Consider the following 26,735-nt stretch of genomic DNA (forward strand, 5'->3'; position numbering starts at 1 on the left):
CAACTTTCAAATATACAATATTGTTAACTTCCTTGTGATATTGTGGGACTGAGCCTCGGCAGGCTTGGTTCTAAACATACTTTGTCCTGTCACAAACGCCACCTTGTGTTTGAAACCTCTGGCACCTCCCTACTAAACTCTTAGTTCTTTATTCCTCTGACATTTACTTTTAGCTTGTTATATTCTTTTGATTTTTGTGTTGAGGACCGGGATGGGATCTTACTTATCTATGCTGTTCCTACATCTTTTGTACTATATGGTTCTCAATAAATGTAGAATGAATTTATACAACTCTTTGATTTTATGTTGATAATTATGCTTTTGAGTTTATGTTGATAACTACATTAAGAATGATATTAAAGATTACATACATAAGAACACACAGTTTTGGCTCTGTAGAACCAAAAAACTGTAGATTTTTTTCACAGTTTGTCTCCAAGTTAAACTATAAGAACCTGAACCATGCCATGCCCTTCAGCTTTCTTGTTAATAAACAAGCAAGCATCAAGCACCATGGTGTACATAGTAAGTGCTTTTTGAACAAATGAAGAAAAATACCTGGGGCAGATGACAGCATTATAGTGACAATGAGGCTTCACGTTCAGGTGTTGGCAATACAACCTCTGGAATGAACTTAAGGTGAGTTATGTATCATCTCTATGTTACAGTACAGTATAACTTTGAATAACTAAACTCCGCATCAAATTTCTTAGATCACTTTCAGACCCTGCCATCTTCTCAAGCTTTTAATATTAAGTATTTCTAAATTCATTCTAAGTCAATGATAATACTAGACCAAACAAACGTTTTCATTTATCTTAGTGTATATTATAGCCATCGCTGCTTTGATCATAAAACTATTGATGTCAATTACTTATTAAATATATCAATTAAATTGGAATCTTGGAATGAAAGCAGGAATCTAAACAGCCACTTAGTATTTTATATATATATATATATATATATATATATATATATATAAAATCACAAAGGAAAGGTTTTTTGGTAGGAAAAATCATAGGGAATGAGAGAAAAGAACTAACACATGAGAAGGAGGTATGTTATTTCAGCATGTTTTATCTTAGCATTTAAAATGATATTAAAGACTGACATCCAAATGGCCTACTAATTCTGTACTAAGGGGAGAAACACGCCCTTCCGGGGCCATGAAGTCTTTCAGGGAGCACTGTGGTGACTTTTCTTCCTTTACATGAATGCTTTAATAGATGACCTTTAAGAATACTTAATAACACTGAACACAAAGAACTGAGGAATTTGACTTTGTACTCTTTGGCCAAGATCCCAGAAATCCACATGACCTACCAAACTGGAGGCAAAGGAAAAAGAATTTGACTTTTTGATTATATAAATCCATTAATTTAGTCAAATTTCTAGTAAAAATGGGGCATTATTTTTTTAAAAGTAAACTAGACCTTAAATAATATAAGAAGCTAACTAGATTCCTCACTCATTCAACAAATACATATCGAATATCTACTATGTGCCAGTTGCTCGGGTGACGATAAAGATGACTGACAAGGTCTCTCTCTTTTAAAAAATGACAGGCATTAAATAATTGCATACAGATAATTTTATTACAGTTGTGAAGGAGTACTATGCATTTATCACACTATGACCTCAATCTCCGAGTGACTGCAATACCATGATGCTGGCTGGGGTAAAGAGAGGGAGTTATGTAATATGTAATGAGAACCTGAAATGAAACATTAAGTTAAAGGGAACATCTGGGAAGACCTTGAGGTCTTGAACTTTCTACGAACCAAAAGAAAACTAGAGTAGAGAAAGCAAGGGGGAGAGTCATTTGAAATGAAGCTGGAGAGGTAAGCAGGAACAGACTGAAGAAAAAAGCCTAAAAGGGGAGCAGGGACTTTAAGGTTCACCAGATCACACAGAGCATTGAAAGTCATATTAGGATTTTGATTTAGGAGTCAGAAAAGAATTAGTGGTTAATAAGTGAGGGGCCTTCACTGGGAATAAAGTGCGTCATAAGTAATTCGGTAAATTCGTTTCTGGAAGTGGTGTAGAGAATTCTTTTCAGACAAAAGATGAACAGTTTTAGGTTGTTTTGTTTTAAAAAGTTGAGTAGGTAAATACATTCATTTATTGTGCATCATGTACAATGCAATGTACTTCAAACATCACCCACTTCTCCCTGAAATCCAAGGTTTCTAAACTGACAAGGGGAAAGATGACTACAGAGTGAAGCATAGACATGATCAGCAAAGGTACTGTCTTAGAGTATAAATCTAGGCTTTTGAGAGCCTTCAGCAACTTTCCAGGAATACCCTCACTGCCCTCTTCAACTAATAAATTTCAATGTAGTTTCAAAAGAAGTCTTTAGGCCTACTCTTCAACCCTAGACTACAACTCCATGTGATCAGGTTTAATATCATTATAAATGGAATGTGGATGAGTTTACAATCAGTATCCCCAAAAAGATAATGGATATAAACATCAAGTAAGTATAAAATCTACCTTTTATTTAAAATGAGGCAAATTCTGAAATACCATAAAGTTGAACCCCAAGAATAAGCTGATCCATATAAACATTGCTTTACAATGGAATTTAAGTAACTGCTCTGTAATTGAAAAATACACACAAAAAGAGAGTACTTATAAATAATTGAAAGTGTTCACATTCATTTGTCATTCTAAACAAACAAAAAAATTCATGTTTTTAATATCATTTTGGAAAATCAGTCAACTATGAACCAACCCCTCAATGTAAAAATAAATGTATTGGGGGAAACTAGGTGAAGGGTACCCCAAACCTCTCTGTACTATCATTGCAACTTCCTGTAAATCTAAAATTATTTAAAAATAAAAAGTTAAAAAAACATATTCGGGATGTATAAACACAGACCAAACACACTGGCCTTTACGATTACTTATTTTGATCAATGTAGAATCTGGTGATGGATTAAGAGAAAAAAGTTAAAACAATGAAATCCAGAGTGAAATTTTAAAGCAGAAGTAATGTAAAGTTATGCAGAAATGATTTTAAGCATTAGGTTCAAATACTGGCTATACCGCCAACTAGCTGAGTGACCTAGGGCACATCATTTAAGCTCTCAAGAGTACTGTGAAAGTCAAATGAGATATGTGGAAGTTAAGTTTGTAAATTCTAAAGCCTTGTACAAATGCTATTATTAATTCAAATTTCCTAGCCTAAATTCCTTTTTGTAAAGATCTGTCCTCATCTTATATCAGATAGTCTTTCAATCGAACAAGAACACACTTTAAAAATGGTATTCAAACAAGGAAATACAGCAACTCAGTTTATTACATGCAGATTCTTCTGCATTGATGCTAACAGTTCACTGGTCCAAAATTACTAAAATACTTAAAAAACTATACATTATGTAAACAAAACATAAATAAGACAGCATAGTTCTTTGTACATATAGTTTAGTACAGGTTGTTAAGGATTTAGGAATATGTACAATTTTACACAATGGACTGCATTTTCATAATGCATAAATATATATATATATTTTTTCTTACAGAAACAAAAATAAGATTCCACTAAAGACACAGAATACCATACTGTAGAGCCACGCTGCAACAGTCCAAATTCAAGAAGAAACATGTCAATGCAAGTGTGCAAAAGCCTAGCTTACTCCAAACTAGTCAAATTTGACTTTGCTCAATTCATGTTATATAGACAGGTAAGTCCTGACTGTCTATTTTAAACAAATAACCTTTGAAAACATACTCATACCAATGAGTGAAATGGAACAGATTTTTCCCTCCCCAAGAAAAACAAAGCCTTGTTGCAAGCTAATGAAAAGATACATTAAAACACACATACACACATACACAAACTATGTATAATATGTTTTCAACAGTATAATAAAGTTAAAATTTTTATGGGAGTCAAAACAATGCCCCATTATTTAAAAACTGGCTCGTTTAGTCTAAATTCAAGATGCAGCTGTGTCAGGCTTCTCTAAGCCAGATGACTGAAAAGCAGGGAAGACAGAGGCAGGATTTCGACTGGCAGATACAACAATTTGAGAGAGTGATGAAGAGAGTGAAGAAACCTTAGATGCTGGAGTATTTATGGTATTCAAAATGGCTCCTTCTGGGCTGACCAACAATTTTTTGACTGATGTATCCAAATGAAATACTGAAGTGCTACTTGGCAGTGAAGGATTACTAGAGCAAATGGCAGAAACCAAAGATGTCTTAGCCAAAAGAGTAGCTGGAGGAGACTTAATTACTGAAGTCAATGACACTGTTGGTGCAGGAGGTGGTACAGAAACTTCAGCAGCTGGGTTTATGATCTGTGGTGCTGCATGTACTGTGGGTAGAGAACTTGCATTCCCAAGAGAGTTTACAATTTTTGTAGAGCTTCTTAGAGAATGTTTCACAGGTTGCCCACTTAAAGAATTATTTGATGCTAGCGTGATCTTCTGGGCCAGGTTATCTACCGGTGTAGGCTGAATGCCTTGGCCACTGTTAAGAACTAAGGGAGGTCCGTATTTTGGATTAGTGGATATAAGGAGAACATGGCTGCCAGCTCCAAGACCTTGTGGTGGAACAATAAAGCGGGTTCCGTTAATCATGATTTGTGTGCCAGGTGCCAAAGGTGTACTGGTACTGATGACTATTTTTTGCTGAATACAAGGCTCACTGAACTGGCCCCCTGCCACACTAGTTACATTTGATGGTGCTGCACCGGTGTGAACGGCAGTGCCAGGTGGAGCAGAACTGTAACTGGGGGTTGATTTTACAAAAGCAGGGGACAGTTGCTGGTTTGGCAGAGAAGCAAAATTGGAAATGTTAATTATTTTACCTGGATTCGGTGAAAGGGATGGAAATTCAGTTTGAGGTTTATTTGTGTTTATACTTGTTGGCACTGTAGTTGAAACCCCTGGTGACTGAAACTGGACGGAAGTCCGAGATTGTCTTTTAGAAAGAGATACAGAACGTGTGGCTCCTGGTACTGTTGCGGCTTGTGGAACTGTGTTGATTACTTTAGGGGATACAGTCACAGATGTAGGCAAGGCAACAGTAACAGGGATTTGCAAAGCTGATGTTAGACATTTAGGAGACACTGTTGGTTGTGTATTTGAAATCAGAACAGATGATGCAAGATGTCCTGTTTTCACAGTTGATATAGCCACAGTGTTTCCGAGATTTGACGTGCAAAGTCTATTTGACAAAATAGGCATAATTCTTGAAGAGGTATCATTTCCACTGACTAAAACAGGAGGTCGTGTCCCAACTGAGGCAGAGGTTGAGGTCACTGAAAGAGAACCCAAAGATACATTTGCTCCTGTTACTGAAAACATGTTTACTGTTCTTGAAGCAGAAACCACTGATTCATTAACAGGAGTAATATTTTGACTCACAAAATTTGAGCTTACTGGAATTGAATTACCACTTGTTGACAGTGGCAAAACATAGCCCTTGGTACTTTTTTCTTCTCCTTTTGGGGTTACATTTTGCAATAGGTTAATTGATGGTATAGCTGGCACACTGCCTGAAGTATTTACAATTGCTTGGCCTATGTTTAGCCCAATTTTTACATCTTTTATCTGAGACACAGTTGGTGACGAATTTATTTTTATTGGTGCTCCCACTGTAGATGGAATTAGTACTATCTGGGGCTGCTCTGGAGCCTTAACATATGTTTTACTCAAGGGAGGAGGAAGAGTTTGTTTTAATGGTTCTGCCACAATAGTTGGGGTTGAAGTGCCACTGGGAATTGCAGCATTAATAAAAACTAATTTCTGGGCAGAAACACCTGTAGATGTTGGTGCAGGTGCCACATTAATTGCAGTTCCACTGCCAGAAGAAAGAATAGATGGAGCTGACACCAGCATAAGTTTCTGAACTGGAGTCCCACTGACCATATCTTCATTTATTGCTGCTGTTGCTTCTGATCTTGTAACAGGGTAACTTTTTGTGACATAATCTACTTGTTGCTGTTTAGCTGGTGTATGAATAACATTTGCATTGGTTTGTCCAAAATTTCCTGTTGATATGCTAATTACGCTTACTGAACTATTTGCTGTTGATGGTAGGAGAGTGCTAGAAGAAACAGAAGACTTTAAGGGAGAGGAGGGCATGTGTGAAGTTTTATCTATCATGTGCCCCAAATTACTACTGCAGGAAGGTTGGCTTAATGTAAATTTAAGATTTTTCCCCGTGGATGGATTAAAGCCAGCTGGAATGGAAACAGAAGTAGGTGCTTGGCCAAAAGGTGGGAGACTAGATGTAGCAGTTGTTCCAGCTACTGGCGAAAAAGCAGAAGATGATGAAGTCGTTGATTTTGGCACTAGAAATGCCTGAAGCTGAGGAGCAAAAGTAAAAACTGAACTTGAAGATAAACTATTGGATGAATTTTGATCTGGACTGGTCTGTACTTTTACAACTCCAGTGTTCCCACCTCGTGTCCTAACAAGAATTGACTGTGAATCTCTTATGCATACAGTTTTCAGTTCTTGCTTTGCTTCGGAAGAATCAGCAGTTTGTTGTGCAAAACAGTTGAGGGAACTACTGGGATTTGTAGATCCATTTAGTGTTGTTGCTGATAACTGAGGCTGAACTGTTGAGGAAATGGTGGGTGAAGCAATGGGCTGGGGGAAGGCGGCTGCTGAAACTGCATTCCTGACTTTTCCTGCCTCACTCTGGCTAGTCTTAACTGGTGGTGTTAATAAATTACTTATGGAGGTTACAGGTGTCAAACGCTGTGGTCTAGCATTACTCACATTTGACAAAGGTGTAACTGTCTTGTTGAAAGCTGTATTAGGTAGTTGGGTAGAAACAGTTCCTGTTGGGTTGACAAGAACTGATGCTAAAGAAGAGTTTACATTTGCTGTCTGTGGGAAAGAGGAACCATGTCGTTCTGTACCTTTTTGTTGAAGTGGTGGTGTTTCTTTTGCAACTGCTTTCCCTTCCTTGTGCTGAATTACAAAATTCTTAGGCAGAATGAGAACCTGCTGCATGATTTTTTCTCCTGTTTTAGGATCCAGCATAGGTTGCATCTGAATCTTTACAGAGCTGTTATGAAGATCTATGGGCAACCACTGGCCACAGGGCATTTTGTATACCACCTGTAAAGGACCTTTTGTACTGGTGTGGCAGGTCAATGCTGGCTTTATGGGGCTTGCTTCTGGAGGAGATATAACTGGCTTTTCCACAGCAGGAGCACTTCTACCTGTGTAAGGGGGCAGTTGATTTGTTAAGGTCACTTTGTTCCCAATATTCTTTGCAAGCAAGGCCTGAATAGGTTTGGTCCCTTTCTGAAGAGTAGACACTGGTGTTGAATCCAATGAGGCAAATGACTCTGGAAACAGTGGCTCTGTATGCTTTGATTCATTCAAACAGTCAATTTGCATATCACCTTCTACAGTCTCAACTGTTGTCTCATTTGTGCTTAACTTTGCTTTCTTCCTTGGGGAAAGCTCTTTTGTGCTATCATCCAGATAATTAGTTTGTTTGGACTGCCGTTTAAGTGTTTTAGGCAGTGTCTTAGGTACATCTTTAGAAGGCAATTCTTTTTTCAGCAACTTGCTTCTGGCCATAGGTAAATCTATTTCTGACAATTTCATATCATCTGAAAATTATAAAACACGCATTTTGTTTATATAAAACAGCAACTGAATAGTAATGGTAAGATCAATTATAAAAAAGAAAGTCAATCTTTGAACAAGCAATTTATTAAGAAACCTGAAGGGCGATTCAAAAGTCTCAGTACCACTGATGGAAATTAAGGTAAGGTGACCTTTGACATGGTAATCCTGACACTGTAACCATTCCCAAGAACAACATATTATTAATAAGAAAATTATTTTTGATTAAATTCTGCTGCCAATACAAGTGTAAAAGGAAAGTTTACATCTTTTAAAGAGATACTCCAGCCAGCAATTAGGGCTCAGAATTTAGATTTGGAAAGGAATCTAGTCTAGTTCTCCCCTTCTAAGATAGGGAAACCTTCATATCAAAGAGAGATGGTTCTCCATATTTTCTATTTTTAGAGAGATTCTATGGAATAAAAAATGTCCAGTTTTTCTGGTGTTTAATTATTCCTACAGTAAAAAATTTATGTTCATATCTGATCAAACTGGGTTGATGAGAAGTTACTCTTTTTCAGTTCACCAGACATGGAAAACAATAGGTTAATACATTTCTAACCACAAATTTTTATATCTCTTAGATAACTAAAGAAAGTTATTTAACTAGATATATAGAATAAAATAATCTGATAAGTTGAAATGAATTACAGATCATCTAATCCAGCCTCCTTATAAGAATGAGGTGTCCACTCTGGTCTTATTAGGCCATCAACCTTGATCATTCCTCACAAAAAAAAAAAAATCTTCACAATTATTAGGGACTTGACAAGTTCCATTTAAAGCAAACATCAGAAATAGTGCTTCAAAATTAATAATAATAAAAAGAAGAGGCTAAACCTATTTCAAAGGGACTGCATATCAATGATGTGTGGTCTGTAATGAGCAATAACATGCCTACAGTTTGGAGTCGGGCACTGACTCCAGAAACTCCTACAACAGTAATAATGACTCCAAAAAACCTTTAATAAGACATTAGTACACCTTCAAACATAACAGATTTCCCCAATCAATGAACTTCATTAACCAGATTATCCTTTATCTCCACAAAAGATACTAAAATTTCTCTTTGTGCTTTTAGTGTTGATTTAAAGAAAGTTTGAACGCCTACCTGAATCAAAATGATCCTTCTCCAGGATATCTAGAGGTTCTGTGGTGTCTATAGACTTGCTACTGACTTCTACTTTTGGAGATTCTTTTCCAGGATCTCCTTCACCTTCTTCAGCAGTCCACAGTTCTCCAGTAAATTTATCGTGATCAGGCTGTCTTCTGAAATCATCATAGTCTTTCTTTAGGCGACTCCTGAAGAAAAATATTCGACACAACAAACAATACGTACGTATTGAACTCTTGAAAGCTAAAGTACCTTCTAACATTTTAAGCTATATTTTAGTATTTTCAATTAAGTCACTAGACCTATGTTTTAACCAAGTGTGTCTAAGATGCCAATGACTAGTGTTCAAGAAGACAAAACACAGGGTGTAGGCATAAGAAACTTAAAAAATTATATCTGCAATTTCAGAATAAAGTGTTTGAACATACACGTATTTGTCTTTCTAAAGGCTGCTGTTAGACCTATTAAATGCGAAAAAGGTAATTTTTTTTCTAGCTGCACTGATAGAAATAGATTTGAGATATTCTTAAAATTGCTGATTATAATATAGTTTAAAAGGTCATTTAAAAGAGTTAATCAAAAAGTTCTAAGAAACAGTGTGTATTATTTTTGACTATTACACAAAGAGTAACAAACAAAAACAATCCATCATTTAATCCTGAGAGCAATCATACCTAAACCTTTGGGTCTCACTAGAAATTATTTTTTTAAATTAAGCATAGGGAAACAAAGCTGAAAAGTGATCTTTCAGAGATCCTTTTCACATAAAAACATAATATGTATGTTTCTATAACACTAAGAGAGATAGAAACATTTCCAAATGATTACATGATATTTTAGAGATCCTTTATTATTCATTTGCTTTCAACTGAGTTTCTCTATTTTACTTTTACCCTTTATTTATTTTTGTTTGCTTAAAAAAAATCTGAACATACATTCTCCAATTTACTTTTGCTACTAATTCCTATCTGTGTGGGACTTCCCTGGCGGTCCAGTGGTTAGGACTTCGCCTTCCAATGCAGGGGGTATGGGCTTCGATCCCTGGTCAGGGAGCTAGGATCCCACATGCCTCGCAGCCAAAAAGCCAAAACATAAAACAGAAGCAATGTTGTAACAAATTCAATAAAGACTTTGAAAATGGTCCACATCAAAAAAAAAAAAATTCCTATATGTGCATATTGGAGTTTAAATCTCACCTCTGTCACTTAACAGTTGTAAGACTTTGGGCAAGTTCCTTAAACTTTCTAAGCATCAGTTTACTTATTTGTACAATGAGGATAATAATAGCACTTACTTCATAGTTTGTGTGGCACATAAATATTCAACAAATGTTAGTTAATAATTACTCTCAATTTATTTATCTTTCAATTATTGCTTAAGGGTTTTATAGAGCAGAAGAGGGCTGTAAGATACTAGAGTGGATTACCAAAGGATAACTGTAAAATTTTATTTTAGAAATATCTATATGGGGGTAGTATAAAGTTCCTCCCTTCTCAGTCTTCTTCTCACCTCAGCTAATGACTTTGCTCCCTATTTCAGGGAAAATGGAAGCAATCAGACAAGAACTCTCATATGCTCACACCTCGTCTGCAGCTTAAGACCTCCATCTGTACTCATATTCTCCATCTTCCTATCTAAGCTAACCCTTCCAACTTACGCATCTTCTCTCACCTAGTCAAGAATCTCACTCAACCAAACGTCCGTTCCATTGTCTGAGTTCATTTTTGCCTCTCTATTCAATCATTTCCACCAGTATACAAACATGTTATTTCTCCCATTAATAAAAACAAATGACCCAACTTGACTCCAACTTGTCCTTCCAGGTACTGCCCTATTTCTCTGCTCTACTTTTATAGAAAAACTCCAATTCCTCACCCCTAATTCTCTTGAACAGACTCCTAGACTTTTACCCACATCTCTATCAACACAGCCTATCAAGGTCATCAATGATAGTGCCAAATTTAACAACAAATTCTCGTCCTCATCTTCCTCAATCCATCATGAGCAGCCTCCTTTTTTTTTTTTTTTTTTTTTTTTTTTTTTGTGGTATGCGGGCTTTCCTCTGTTGTGGCCTCTCCCGTTCCTATCAAGGTCATCAATGATAGTGCCAAATTTAACAACAAATTCTCGTCCTCATCTTCCTCAATCCATCATGAGCAGCCTCCTTTTTAAAACATCTTCTTTACCTGGTTTCTAAGACACCACTCTTGGTTACGCTCCTACCTTGAATACTCCTTCTCAGTCAGTTCTGCTGAGTCCTGCCATCTCCATCACCTCTAACTGTTGGAATGTCCCAGGGTTCAGTCTCTCTTATTTATGCTCATATACTAGGTGATTTCTACCATCTCACAGCTTAAATATAATCTATATCCTGACAACCCCCAAATTTATACCTCCAGTCTGGCTTACTCCCTTTAACTGGGACTCATATGCTAAACTGCCTACTCAGTAACTCCAATTAGACATCTGAAAGGCATATCAAACTTAACATGTTGAAATCCAAACTCCTGAATCAACCGCTTCCCCAAAACTACTTGTTTCCCCTATCTCAGCTAATGGCAATTGCATTATTCCAGTTGTTTAGATAAAAAATATTAGGCACCATCTTTTTCTCCTCATTTTTTCTGACACTCCATATGCAAGCCTTAAGGAAATTCTACCAGTCCTACTTTCAAGATCTATCCAGAATCCAAGCACTCCTTGCCATCTGCATTGCTACTATCATGGTCCAAGCCACTATCATTTTTTTGCCTGGACTACTACTATAGTGTAACTGACTTCCCTGACTTTATCGTCATCCCACACTACACTATCTCAACAGAACAGGCAGAGCGAGTGCTTTAAAACATAAGCCAGATCATGTACTTCCTCTGTTTAAAGCTCTTCAATGGCTTCTCATCTCAGAGTAAAAGCCAAAATCCTTAAACACGTACATGATCTGGCTACCTTTCCCTATACTCCTCTGACTCTTGACTCTTACCACTTTCCTTCTCACTCACTCAGCTCTGGTTATTCTTGCTCCTTTGCATTTCCTATAAATGTCAATCATACTTTTAACCTTAGGGCTTCTACATCTTCTTTTCTCTTAGATATCCACTTGGCTCTCTCCCCTATTTCCTTCAGGTCTCTTTTCAAACATCAACTCATCAGGGAAGCATTCCCCAACGCCCTGGTAAATGAGCAATCATTATCCCATCCAAACTAAGCATTTCTTATTCCCCTTAACCCGCTTCATTTTTCTTCACAGCACTTATCACCGTCTGACATTTGAGTTTGTCTGTCTGAATAGACTTATAACTAGCAGGGAAATTGAATCAATAATCAAAAAAATCTCTAAACATTTCTCCAAAGATATATAAATTGCCGTAAGCACATGAAAAAACACTCAATTTCACTAATCATTAGGGAAATGCAAATCCAAACTACAATGATATACCACCTCATATTCATTAGGATGGCAATTAAAAAAAAAGAAAACAACAAATGTTGGTGAGGATGTGGAGAAGCTGGAACTCTTTTAACTGTTGGTGGGAATGTAAAATTGTACGGTCACTGTAGAAAACAGTATGGTAGTTCCTCAAAAAATTAAAAATAGAATTACCATATTCCTCTTCTAGGTATACACCCCAAAATTTGAAAGCAGGGTCTTGGATATTTGTACACCCATGTTCATAGCAGCATATTCATAATAGCTAAAACCTCCCAAATGCCAATTACAGATGAATGGATAAGCACAATGTGGTATATGCATAAAATGCAATATTATTCAGCCTTTAAAAGGAAGTAACTTCTGACATATGCTGCAATATGGATGAACCCTGAGAACATTATGCTAAGTGAAATAAAGCCAGTCACAAAAAGACAAATATTTTGTACTATATGAGGTACTTAGTCAAAATCATAGATACAGAAAGTAGAATGGTGGTTGCCACGGGATGGGGGAAGGGGGGAATGGGGAGTTATCATTTAACAGGTATAGCGTTTCAGTTTCACAAGATGAAGTTCTGGAGATGGATGGGGTAACAGTGACACAACATCATGAATGTATTTAATACCACTGAACAGTACACTTAAAACTAGTTAAGATGGTAAATTTTATTTGTGCATTTTACCACAATGAAAAAAAAATGGGGGAGAAAAAAGAATATAAACCACACAGTAAGAGTTTTGTTTAATCAACAGTACTTTGTCAGGGCTTAGGAGGTACCTTGTACACAGTAGGTACTCAAAAATATCTGAATTACAAATCAATGGAAAACTATACTAAATGATACCAGGACACCTTCCATAATCATAAAGTGAGAGCCTTAAAAAAGATAATAAAGCTTGATTTACCTGTTTCTTTGAAAAGCTTTCATTAACTTTGGTTCCCATGGCAGCAATTCATTTAAAAGACGTATCAATGTACTATGCAATTCTTTTACAGCTTGCCTCCGATGATACCATTTGCCCTAAAAAACACAATTTTAAAAGTAAATTCCTTAGACTTAATCCAAAAGTAAACGCCAAGACTTATTTTCTGAGCAAAAAACAAAACAAAATGCCAATACCCATCAAATAAGTACATATCTCTTCTTCAGAAGGTTGCAGCAAGGAGGAAAATATCCTATAATAAATCTTCTTTGATATACTTTAAAGATTCTCAAGTCTACAGGAGAAATCTAAAACCCATTTAATTAAACTAGGAGATAAAAATTTTTTTTAAGTTTTTAATTGGGTCAATTATAAACATTTTTATAAATCACTAAAACACATGTAAAGATACAAACATTTATATAACTATGTAAATGACATTGCTCACTTCTGTAAAGTTTCTGTAATTTTTCCAAAATAGTGGGGAAAAACAGAGAGAAAGCCTGAATTATTATCCTATTCAAAAGCCGTCTTAACAAACTTTCTTAGGAAATTTTACAATTTTTTTATTTAAAAATGTTTCCAGCACAGAAAAGCAAACAACTGGTCACCATTTTCAATACTATCATGCAATACTAACGGTTAATTTCTGACATGCCCTCCATTTGCTAAGTATTATCCTAACTATTTCATTCGTACTTGGAGAGAAAGAAACAGAGAGAGAGAGAGAGAGACAGATGGAGAGGGAGGGAGGAAGGGAGGGAGAGAGAGATCGAGTGAACATGAGAGTTCACGTATACTAGCAATTATAAAAGCCCTCTAAAGTGTATGCATTTTTAGTCTTACTTAACAAATGATGAAACTAAGGCTCAGAGAGATTAAATGACTTGTTTAAGGTTCTCTGACTTGAACCCAGATCTGCCTGTTGGTGAAGTCCAAGTTCTTTAGAACTAATTACATTACTGCCTCTTAAAAACTGTATTACATAAATTCAATCTGACACAGGTTATAAAACCTCTAGTAAAGATACATTTCATCAGCACCCATAAAATTATTTGAATACCATAGGGACAGTAAGATTACAGATGGTATAACTTTAGGTAGCCAACCCCCACCCTTCTCCACAATGTTAGTGAACACCAGCTATCCACATCACCACCACCACCATCACTATAGTCCCTTACTGTTATATAACCAAGTTGTATTTCTTTTTTACTTGGTAACAGCTTTGAGATATAATTTACATACCATATAGTCCACTCATTTTATTTCTTTTATAACAAAAGGCACACAACTATATATGTTACAGATCACATTTAACCTGTATAAAATTAGATTTCACCCCACAGGAACTCTGAGTCAATTTGCATATAGGTAAAACATTAAAGCAGAAAAATAACCACTCCCTAGAGCAAAGCATATTCTAAAATCTGTGCATAAATTTCCCAACTTTATATATATTTAAAACTTTTTCTTTTGTCATGGAGATTTTAGACACATACAAAACTAAGTGATCAATAACAGTGTATTTCCTACTCCTGAAAATTTTGTGCTTTAAACCAACACAACGTTTATGCACATAAAAATAAACATTTCTAACTGAGGTTTTTATACTTCAGAAGGAAAATTGTTCATTAGAAGAGTAGGAAGAGGTGAGATTATATGTGCATGTGCTCATAATGAATACGGAACCTAGGCTCACTGACTAATTTTTGTGTCTTCTCAGTGGCATAACAAATTATAGTATTGTGAAAAAATTTCAAGAAAAGTAACTTTTATTTCATATAATATACTAACCAGAAGGGACTTTCCATCTTGTCAAAAGCATTCTAAAAGGACCCAACTAACAATGAGTTATACCTCAAAAGTTTATTTTTCTCAAAGAAATGTTATGAGATAGTATAAAGTGCATATTCTAACCCATGAAAACAAACTATTAGATTATAAATAATAAAACTGAGCAAGAAATAACTTTCATCTATGGAAAGCTATTTGAGGAAGATGAAAAGGCAGGTAACAGCTACCCTAAATCCTTTTCAGAATGAGGTAAGATTTTGTTTCAATAAAAAATACAAAATAGTAGATGGAGATTTTTCCCTTTAACAAGGCATATCAACAACATTATTTTTTTCTACATATCAACTTCTATTTGGCTCAAAAATGAAATGGTGACAGTGGAAATAAACTTTTCCTAAGCTAAAGAGAGCAGAAAGAGGTAAGGAATGAAGGTGGGGAGAATATTCTCTTCATGGAATAATTAACTGGAAAAGCATTAAAGGATTAGGGGGCACCAGGCATGCTGAATTCCTTATTAACTGGGAGTTATATGGGGAAGAATTATAGATGCAGAGTTAACCTGGGCAGTACAGTGGCTGTATGGATTAGTGTGGTGGTGATGGGGTAGGGAATACAGAACTATCAGTGTTATGGGACTTTTAGGACCAGGTAGATGAAGCACGGGAAGGGAAGACTGTGTAACTGGATACTACTTAAAGCCATTAATCAACTCTGTTTGTGTCTCTACTAAATTACAACATTAATTTTTATAGGAAAGAGTTTTAAAAGTATTAGGAAAATTTTACCTTTAGATTTTATTTTGGTTACTAAATTTTAATTAATCCAATGCCCAGAAAATATACTACTGAACAGGAGGGGTCATATAAATCAATCAGAGAATAGAGTCCTAACTTCCATCTAACTCTGTTTTACCCACTGACCTGTTTGTAAATGTCTAAGGCCTTCAACTTTATGTACGTTTTTTGGCCTTCTTCCCCTTCTTTATACTGCATATTCTCAACTTGGGGTAGTGATGGTATGATATCTCATTTATATTTGAAAATGCCTATCTAATCATTCTGTATTTGAAAAACAAAAAGTTTATTATTTTCATAACACAAATTATAGAAAGTAAAGGCTGATAAAATGTTTTGACTAGAAGATACATATAAAGGATACGATGACCTCAACAAAGGGCATCCCTATACCTGCCATGGGGTATGTGTGTCATCTATCAAAAGGGGGCATAGGTTTAAAAAAGTTCAGAATCACTGCTCCAGGACTGGTGTTTGAGGTAGTAAGGTAATTTAATCACTTGACAGTAAAAGAGAAACTCATACTGCTTCTTTCATTTATTATTTCTTTGGTCAATACAATCCAAATGGAAATAAAATATATGTCCCTTTCTACCTAGTGCTGGTCTCAACGAGTGTCACAGTATACAATGGAACTAACGTAGAGAAGTTATGAATTTTTAAATGAAGTTAGTCAAATGGTAATAATCTGCCTTAACTTGGATCTAATATAAACATCTATTTTAATATCAAACAAAATATTTCCTGAACTTTAAATCAGATCATTAGCAATAGCTTTCCTGACTGATCAACTTTATTTATATACACAGATAAAGGAAAAACTATCATGTTTCTTCTAGGATGAAATTATTAAAGCTAAAAGGGAACTCAGAGGACATAATTTTACAGAAGGAAAGTGTCTAAAGTAAACAGAGAAGTACTTGTAGGTGGAAGAAGACTTTAGAATTCTAGATCTCCCGAATGCTAAAATCCACTTTCCTTCCACTACACAATGCCATCTCTCATGGGCTACACACAGACAATTCCTAAAGAAAAAAGAGACTGTACTGTGTAAGTTCCTATATTTACATGTAGGTATCTCTGTAATGCAAACATTAAAATCTCTAAAATTTACTTTGTTTCATTTGTTTAATTACAGTAGTACTTAAAACTATGGTGATCTACAGTTTAAAAGTGAATTAAAAAAACAAGGAAAACAGCAAGTTCCCCATCTTCAAACACATAAGAGAGAATATGGATATAATGAAAATCAGAAAGGCTCTTACAGTCTTTATCTGAACTTATCAATACAGAATCAAAGAAAGTAGATACAAAGATTAAGTAAATGGTTATTTGTAGAACAGTGTTATAATTGTTTCTCTAATAAAAAATACATTTAATAAGATTTACATATATAAATTTAGTGCTGACTTTTCTTTATAAACAGGTATGTGAGAATGGGGATAAATGAACAATTTTTAGTATTAGAATTCTCACTATTTTCACGGACAAAAATTTTTTTCTAAAATAATCCCAATGAGTTATGTGAACTTAATAATTCAAACATTTACTGAAGGTCACTTTGAAGAGAGTAATATATTTTTCTTTTATAAATTTACTATGAAATTTAACATAAAATAAAGTATGAATTCAAACATACACCACGGAACCAAAGGTATACAATATGGTCTAAATTTGAGGCTTACCTTTCAATACTTTCTCAGCCAATGTCCACAGCAGCTGCAGATTGCCAGCTCCCTTTCCATGAGATGCCCCACTGTCAAACACTAAAGGTTTTATAACCTCATAGGGATTACTACAATAAGGAGCTGGTCTATGGCCACAAGATAAGTCCTTTATTATATTATGCAGTTTTATAAGTTTTTGAATGTGATAGGTTAATAACCTAAGGAACCATAAGAGAAAAGAAACGTTTAAAAAACTTACAAAACTACACAATATTGTAAAATGAAAAGCTGAGTCTACGTGTGTGAAATTGAGTGGGGAGGGAAACTTACCTTACAACTAAAGAAAAACTCCATTCTGCTGCAGTAATCGGGTATGACAGCACCAGCATAATGCTGGCTGGGGTGTTGCAAGGAGAGGGAGTTGGCAATCTACTGATGCTGTGGACACTGAACATCTAGAAGGAAGAAAAGAGGAAAACAAATAAATTCCAGGTTTATTATATGTCTCATTACCATGGATCTTTTGCACACTTTAATAAGTTTAGATGCTTTTAATATTAAACTTAGGTGAAAGTAATTTGTTTACAAAAATCATTGTTACTTATACAGATTTTCTTATAACATATCTAAACAAAATAGGTATCAACAGTTATATGAAGAAAAGATTAACATCACATATAAATATGCAAAGAATGCTTTTTTAAATTGAAAGGGTATTATTGTGAAGATGATAAAAAAGATAATTTTTATGTACAAAACATAATATATATGAAAAAGGCATCAATGCTCTTTTTCTACATGCTTTTACTTACAAATATGTTGTTATAGCACAGAAACAGGGATCATATGACAAAACATTTTTTGTTATAGGCTTGGTTCTTGTCATAGACATAAATCACATGGTGGAAAGGGATTAGATAATAATACATCATGCTTTTCAAATAAAATTCAAATAACTTTTAGAAAAGCCAAATGGATTTGTCTGCAAAGATGTCTCATTTAAAATCACTAGCAATATCCAAAGGTAGGTTACAAATAATTTAAATGCAAATGTATAAAAACACAGCACAAATCAAATTAACTGTATTTAAGCATGTTAATAATCTAATTATTTGGCATTCTCCTTAGTCTAAGTAATATTAAGCTAAAAGGTAATAAGTATTTACTTTTTTTTTCCTTATTGCTCACCTAAAGAAATTACTACTATATTAGTATATTCCTGCATATTCAGTTTTGGGGGTAAAACACTGCATTCATCTTGTTGATATACAGTCCCTTGAAAAAGTACTAGTTAGACAGTATAGTGAAATGTTTGCATATTAATATGGAAAAAGTTAAAGAGTATTTTCACACTGCCAGAGGTTCTAATATGAACTATCCTATCATATACTAGTATTTTCTCTTTAGGTACTCTCACCCATTTTCTCTTAAGACTAATTCAATAGAAAAGGAAAGCATTTGTACTTTATTTTAAAGATATCCTACATTTCACAGCATGTACAACAATTCCATTATATTTCTAAATTAGCATTTAACTAGAAAGCATGAAGACAAACAACTGCATCAGTGATAATATTGGAAGTTTCAGTGTCATTTGACTTTGTAGAAAGGGTGGACAGACCACATTCCCAGTGAGATAGTTACTATTACTGGGGAAGAAAATCTAACAATATGTATGTAACTGATGGTATGTAACCATTTTCATTCACAAAGAAGAAAAAATCCTGAACTAGAAATTAACTATTGGGTAAGTAACTGAATTTGATTCTTTTTAGTAAATTGGTGGTAACAAAGAAGTTAATAAAATTTTATCAAATCTATACCTGATATCAGAAAGGTGGGTTCTCAAGCAATTCACTGCACAATCTGAATCACTAAGTAATGTTACATATGGTATCATCAGAGCATAAAAAGGTCCATGTAAGTGAAATTAAGACTGGGAGTATCTTAAAAGCAGGTCAGTATCCTACTTATTTTTACTTTCTCAGGCTCCATCACAATGCCTAGCAGAGAGTAGGCCCACAATAAGTATTCAAACTATAGAAGTAAATTTCTTAGCTTACTGAGATTTTCTACTTAGCTGCAAAAGATTTTTAAAAAATTGATAGAAACGTTCCTAAAATATGTCTTCCAGATTTTCTGAGTATACAATGAATATAATTTAACTCTTGATGACTTGGATCATCATTTTGAACAAGTTATTGTTTCATATTTTAAGGCAGTGACTGCAGGGTTTACAGGGCTATAATCTATGTTCCTATATTAAGTGGTTATTGATTACTAATAGTTTTGGACTCCTAAAATCTACTTTTGTTGGTTTTTTTCTCAATTGTCTATTAGCATTTCATGCTACTGCCACTAAATCTGCCTTAAATGGCCTTGTCCTAATTAAAAGCACCTGCTACAACTAGTTAGCATCACATCTTCATTAAAAGAAACTGGTTCCATGCAAGGATTTTTTTTTTTCTATTTTAAAGTGCTAGAGATCCATATGTGGACTCTGGGCCTTCTATTTAGACTCCTTTTTATTCTCTGGTAGATTTGGGATTAATTTTCCTTCCATATATAATGTATAATACCTTTTTTACAGAGTCTGGTAAGATGGTAGGAAAGTTCTATTACTGTTCAATCTTCTCCATTTTTTGGATGGTATTCTTCCCTAGTTCACAAAAGCTTAAACTACCCTATCTTTATTTATTTATTTATTTTTTTTTGTGGTACGCGGGCCTTCCCCTGCCGCGGCCTCTCCCGTTGCGGAGCACAGGCTCCGGACGCGCAGGCCCAGGGGCCATGGCTCACGGGCCCAGCCGCTCCGCGGCATGTGGGATCCTCCCATACCGGGGCGCGAACCCGGTTCCCCTGCATCGGCAGGCGGACGTGCAACCACTGCGCCACCAGGGAAGCCTCAAACTACCCTATCTTTAAATTTTAGGGGCTTTCCAAAGATTCTGATATCTTCTGTAATATAAAAAAGAGAATGATGTGAAGCTCATTTTTTGGTCTTAAGCACCTCAAGGATTTAAATTCAATTTTCCAGAACTCCTGCCACTGAAAGGCAGTAGAGTAACTATTAAATAGAAAATAATACAAATTTACTTGGGGCTTTGAAAAATATTTGGCATTTTTTACTTACATTTGAATAAGTGTGTGTGATATGTAATTCAAAAGAGTTTAAGGCAAATAATAAAAGCCACACTATGAAGTTCTAATTATAGAAGGAGCTGTCACCTAGTTCAATTTTTCCTTGAAGCTCACTCCATGCTGGGAACACGCAGCATTAATTCTCTGGCTGATGTAAAAATACAAAACAACAGTTTTCCTTTTTAATTGGAACTTTTATTAGAAGAAAAGAGGTGTTCACATATTGTTTTTAAGAAAGTTTCCCTGATGGGATACAGACTATGCCACATTGCAGTAAGTTGAAACAGTGAGCACTATTAACAAGAGTTAAAATCTAGTTCTGAGTTGAGCAGAGTAGTTATTAAACGTCAGAAAGAATGCCCCAAAGCAAGACTTACCATAAATAAATGAGGATAATGCATTTTCAGATAATTCAGTGACTACAGTCAATTGAAGTTTTGTCTTACCAGCCAGCTATTGTTCTGGTTCACGTTTCCTGTCATCTAGTTCTCTTTTCTTACTATTATTTTGAACATGTCAGTTAATATTTGATTCTTCATAAAGTCCTACTCCCAAATAATATATTAACATGTCATTAAGGGAAGTAAAGCAAGTGTCTAGAGTGTCTGGTGATCTTTGAATTTTAAAAATGGCTTGAAAATAAAAGATTAAGTCTTTTATAAAAGGACAGGAGTTAGTGCAACCAATCCTGATTAAAATTAAAAATTTATCCCTAGGATTGGCGATAAAAAGCTTAAGCTCTAAAGTGAATTCCTTGAGGATGAGGACTTTTAGTCTCTGAATTTCAACCAAGTTCCTTGGTATTACGAATAGTACACAGAAAACAATGAGGAAGTATTTGCCTAATGAATAAGACTAGAATATGACAGGTAAAGAAACTTATTTATTTTATTTGTTTCCAAAAGGTTATTTTAATTTTTTGAAAGCTTTCACTATGACCATTTAAAGACAGTGTTTCCCCCCCCACAGATGAGCTAGTTTTCAGTTTTGTTAACCATATCAAAAGATCTAGAATAAGAAAACAAGATACACAATGATGTAATTGCCAGAAACTTAAATAAAACTAATTTAAAGACAATTTAGATATTGATGCAACCATATCTACAACTAAAGTCATTAAGTTAATTAGGGCATATTCAGGATTCTGAATGTATCTAAAGTTCCTTATACTGTAGTAGAATAGACTTTTTACTCTAAATAGATGGCTATAAAATAATTTTGATTTGATGCTTCACTGTGAGCAAATGGGATACGGAGAAAAGAGGGAAAATCCCATAATCCTACACTATAATAGAGTAAAATTTCTTTGTTACAGGTGTTAGAAAATAAGATTAATGTATAATAATTTCTCTGCCTTATATCAAGCTTTTACTATATCCAACTATGATTTAGGGGTTCATATCAATTCATATAAGTGAAGTTTTATACATAATTTGACTATATTTTACCATTTACCTGTGTATTATTTCTTACTATATCTTCACTTTTTAAGAGTGTTTTCCATCATATTTTTAAAAATGAACAAAGAAAATACATATACAACCAATTTATAACTTCATTTCCTATAATGAAGGTAAAAGGTAAATGGTGACCATACTGAAAAGAGGCCATAAATCATAATGGATTGCACACAGCTGAGATGGATCTGAAGCTAAGGTCAATAATTCTTTTAACTATCTGAGAGAATCATAAAGGGTAAAGGTTAATAGTGACATTCACAAGTTCCATCAAATACAAGTCTTAGTTAGAAATATATGATATGATAAAATGGTCTCAATCATGGAATCTGGCATATGATTTCACTGATTTCTACCTAAGTGTCAAAACATCAACTTGTTTTCTCCCCATAATAAGCTGGCAGCAGCAACTTATCATGAGAGACTAGGGCCCTGAGCAAAAACAGGCATATGCCAGGGTTCTGCAATCTCTGCACAGCTGACATCTGAGGACAGATAACTATTTGCTGTGGGGGGGCTGCCAGGTGCACTGTAGGATCATTACAATGCAGAATATTTTTAGCAGCACGGCTGACCTCTATCCATTAAGTGCCAGTACCACCTCTTCAACTATGTGAATCAAAAATGTCTTCAGACATTGCCAAAGTCTCATAGCAGCGGTGGGCAGGGGTGGGGTGGGCAGAATCATTACTCACTGATAACCACCGGCTTTTACAAAACTCTGTGACCAAAAACTAGGGTGTCACTACCTCTGATCTAAGCTTCTGGTTTCTCTAATGTTTGATCTAGCTAATGCACAGCCTTTGGTTAGGCAAGATAAGTGCTATTATTGTATAATGAATTTAAATTATTTTGTCTTGCAAGAATAAGTAAACAATCTAGATTTTAAAAGATTGTAAATCTTCCAGTACAACGAGTAGCTCAATGGCAAAGAACATAATAGAGATTAATTTTATTCATGACTTGAAATTCCTTTCTAATTCTCTTAAACATGCCTTAAAAAAACATGCTTTTTGACATACTGTAATTATTATGCATATATTTTTTGGATGTTTAAAAAATTTAACATTTCATGAATACTTCCATGCAGTAACAATGATCTACAAATATTTTATTTTACTAGCCATATGATATACCACTGTGTTAATATTATTGCTTGGTTAGTCAACTCCCTATTGTTGGACATATGGGCTTTCCCAAATTTCTACTATTAGAGACAGTCTGCTGAACACACTATTGTGTAAATTACTTTTTTGGGGGGTAGGGGAGTAGGGTGAAAAATGGGGGAAAATAAAAGTTAAATATCAATTAGGATTATAGGATCAAAGAGTACAGGCAGTTTTATAGCTTTTCTTACATACTGAATATGAAATACAGAAATATTTGAAGTCTGTCTTAAAACTTGCTCAGTGTTGCGGTGCTTAATTGCTAAAAGGTGTATTAGAAAGACAGGGTATTATATTTAAAATTTTAGTTTATCTATATTGATAAGACTATCATTTATCATTTCATAATCCAGAAAAGGTTTCTTTTCTTATAACTTTTTTTTTTGCCAAATGTTCCCTTTTCCTTATCTCTATACTGATTTTTCATTATCAAAGAAAAAAGACTGAAACCTCTTTGAAGATCTAAATTATGATATAAAACATACGGAAATTAAGTAAATGCAAGAAAAAAAGGGTCACATGAGAAATTCAGAAATATAACCACTTCTGTATTAGCCTGACAAAAAGCTAACAAGTTTGATTATTTAGACAGCAAAAATGTCTAATAAATTTCAAATACAACAGGATCAGGCAAATTTATCAATATCTTATCTCTATCTTTCTGGAAAACTAATAAATTTCCTAAATTAAAAAGACTACTTTCCTGGGCTTCCGTGGTGGCGCAGTGGTTGAGAGTCTGCCTGCCGATGCAGGGGACACGGGTTCGTGCCCCGGTCCGGGGGGATCCCGCATGCCGCGGAGCGGCTGGGCCCGTGGGCCATGGCCGCTGGGCCTGCGCGTCCGGAGCCTGTGCTCCGCAGCGGGAGAGGCCACAGCAGTGAGAGGCCCGCGTACCGCCAAAAAAAAAAAAAAAAAAAAAAAAAAGACTACTTTCCAAATAATTCAGTAAAATGCAATTTTTCTCTCTCGACTAAAACCACAAAAATAAAAATAAAATGTCATGATTTCTCCTTTAGGGCACTAAAAAAATCCTATGATCTAAATAATAATGAGATAGACAAAATGAAAGGATTTTGTTAAACTACACACTTCTATTTATGTCAGTCAGATAGATGTCTGGTATAGCACTGGAGGACGTAAAGGACGTTGAGTTCTCTTGGAATCAGCCTTTAAATGAAATAATGGGAACAAGTGAACCAAAGCAAACTCAGAAAATTAAATAATTTTTCCTCTCCTCACATTATAAATCATAAGTAGAACTAGTTGTCTTGCAAGAATAAGAAAACAATCTAGATTTTAAAAGATTGTAAATCTTCCAGTACAATGAGTAGCTCAATGGCAAAACCTCTAAGAGATTAAGAAAGCTTTTTTAATGGAATGTTGACCTGGATGAGGAAATGGGGTAATTCTTCCTTGTTGCTTTGGTAGGAAAAACTATCTAGAAAGGCCCTGCAGAGGAGCTCCCAAAAGCAGCCAGGTTTTTAAACGAATCCACATTAAATCCTCTATCACATATGTAATTTCTATCTTTAGTAAGGACATTTGTGACAACCAAATGTTTATATGGAATATGTCTTCCTTGTTACTGAAGCCATCGTAGATCTGAAAGCTGATGATGAATAATATTGGGTGGGCCAAAAGGTTCATTTGATTTTTTCTGTAAGATGGCTCTTGTGGCACTTAGTTGTCTTTAACTTCATTTGAAACAATTTTGTTAGATTATATGTGACAGCTGTCATATCCGTGTGCATTTAAAAAAGACAGCCATTTTAATATTGAAGATGGAAGAAAAAAGCAACATTTTTAGCATATTATGCTTTATTATTTCAAGAAAGGTAAAAATGCAACTGAAACGCACAAAAAGATTTGTACAGTGTATGGAGGTGTTGTGACTGATCGAACGTGTCAAAAGTGGTTTGCAAAGTTTCCTGCTGTAGATTTCTCACTGGACGATGCTCCATAGTCAGGTAAACCAGTTGAAGTTGACAGCGATCAAATTGAAACAATAATTGAGATCAACATTATACTACGCAGGAAATAGCTGACATACTTAAAATATCCAAATCAAGCGTTGAAAATCATTTGCATCAGCCTGGTTATATGAATTGTTTTGATGTTTGGGTTCCACATAACTTAAGCAAAAAACCTTCTTGACCATATTTCTACATGTGCTTCTCTACTGAAATGTAATGAAAATGTTCCGTTTTTAAAACAAATTGTGACCTGCGATGAAAAGTGGATACTGTACAATAAAGTGGAATGGAAGAGATCGTGGGGCAAGCAAAATGAACCACCGCCAACCACACCAAAGGCCGGTCTTCATCCAAAGAAGGTGATGTTGTGTATATAGTGGGATTGGAAGGCAGTCCTCTATTATGAACTCATTCTGGAAAGCCAAACAATTAACTCAAACAAGTACTGCTCCCAATTACACCAAGTGAAAGCGGCACTCGCTGAAAAGCATCCAGAATTAGTCAACAGAAAATGCATAATCTTCCAGCAGGATAACGCAGGACTGCATGTATCTTTGATGACCAGGCAAAACTGTTACAGCTTGGCTGGGAAGTTCTAATTCATCTGCCGTATTCACCAGACATTGCACCTTGAGATTTCCATTTATTTCGGTCTTTAAGAAATTCTATTAATGGAAAAAATTTCAATTCCCCGGAAGACTGTAAAAGGCACCTGGAACAGTTCTTTGCTCAAAAAGATAAAAAGTTTTTCAGGAACTATGAAGTTGCCTGATAAATGGCAGAAGGTAGTGGAACAAAAGGGTGAATATGCTGTTCAGTAAAGTTCTTGGTGAAAATGAAAAATGTGTCTTTTATTTTTACTTAAAAAAACCGAAGGCACTTTTTGGCCCACCCAATAGAATTGTTTTGACTCTAAACACTATTTTTCACAGTGATATCCTCTCATGAAGATCAATATTAATATTTCGTTTGTCTGGCAATAGTGAAGGAAGCTCACCAGGCAAGGAATAAGCAAAATGGCTCTCACTATTACCAAGTTCATGTATTTCACTAATAAAATTCCTCAGGTCCTTACTATGAGCCTAATTCTAATAATACGGATACTTGCTTTGTAACCGACAGTATATCAGCTAGGGCGAGTACATGGACACACATAAGAAATGACAGGCTGACAATGAACAGACAGAACAAAAGCAAAAAAACAAGCAGACAAAAACCTTCAAAATAAATAATCTAAAGGCCTATTGGTGAATGTTTAGAGTAACTGACATCAATAGATTTTTAGGGTATCAGTACAATTATGGATAATGATCCCTGAGTCATCAAAAAAGTGTTAAATTATGTTCAGTATAAAGGAGGCAGGGAAATTTTTTCATTAAATGATTAAAGGAAGAATTTTAGTACTGAAATTTAGTACTGAAGGTTTAGGTTTCAGCTTCCTAGAAAATTCAGTTAAGTGGAACCCCTTATTCCCAAATGATGACAGACAAATAAACTGGTATTCTCCAATACTAACATAAAAATTCAATAAAGTGAACTAACTAACATTTATCACACTCAGTATCAGCTTTTGTAAAAAAAAATAAGGAATGGCACTGAGATGCAAACTTCTACTATTATTTCCTTTATGCTGTGTGGCCATTTCATTGATTGAGATAAGTTGTTCATG

The 26,735-nt window shown here is 35.0% G+C and overlaps 1 protein-coding gene across 4 annotated transcripts in view; it reads right to left on the reverse strand.

The window, feature by feature from the left end:
• Nucleotides 1-2,705: 2,705 nt before the first annotated feature.
• BRD10 (bromodomain containing 10) overlaps nucleotides 2,706-26,735 on the reverse strand; it is a 106,800-nt gene continuing 82,770 nt past the window's right edge. The window contains exons 5-7 of one of the 4 annotated variants that reach the window (XM_007108073.4): nucleotides 13,054-13,169; nucleotides 8,716-8,906; nucleotides 2,706-7,588 (exon numbers count right to left, since the gene is read on the reverse strand). In XM_007108073.4, the coding sequence (XP_007108135.2) occupies nucleotides 3,945-7,588; nucleotides 8,716-8,906; nucleotides 13,054-13,169 (3,951 nt within the window). In that variant the 3' untranslated portion in view covers nucleotides 2,706-3,944. The remainder of the gene's footprint in view (nucleotides 7,589-8,715; nucleotides 8,907-13,053; nucleotides 13,170-26,735) is intronic. The other 3 variants (XM_007108072.4, XM_028493967.2, XM_007108075.4) reach the window with 3 other exon arrangements.

This window comes from Physeter macrocephalus, chromosome 9 (assembly GCF_002837175.3).
Source record: "Physeter macrocephalus isolate SW-GA chromosome 9, ASM283717v5, whole genome shotgun sequence".
NCBI lineage: Eukaryota > Metazoa > Chordata > Mammalia > Artiodactyla > Physeteridae > Physeter > Physeter macrocephalus.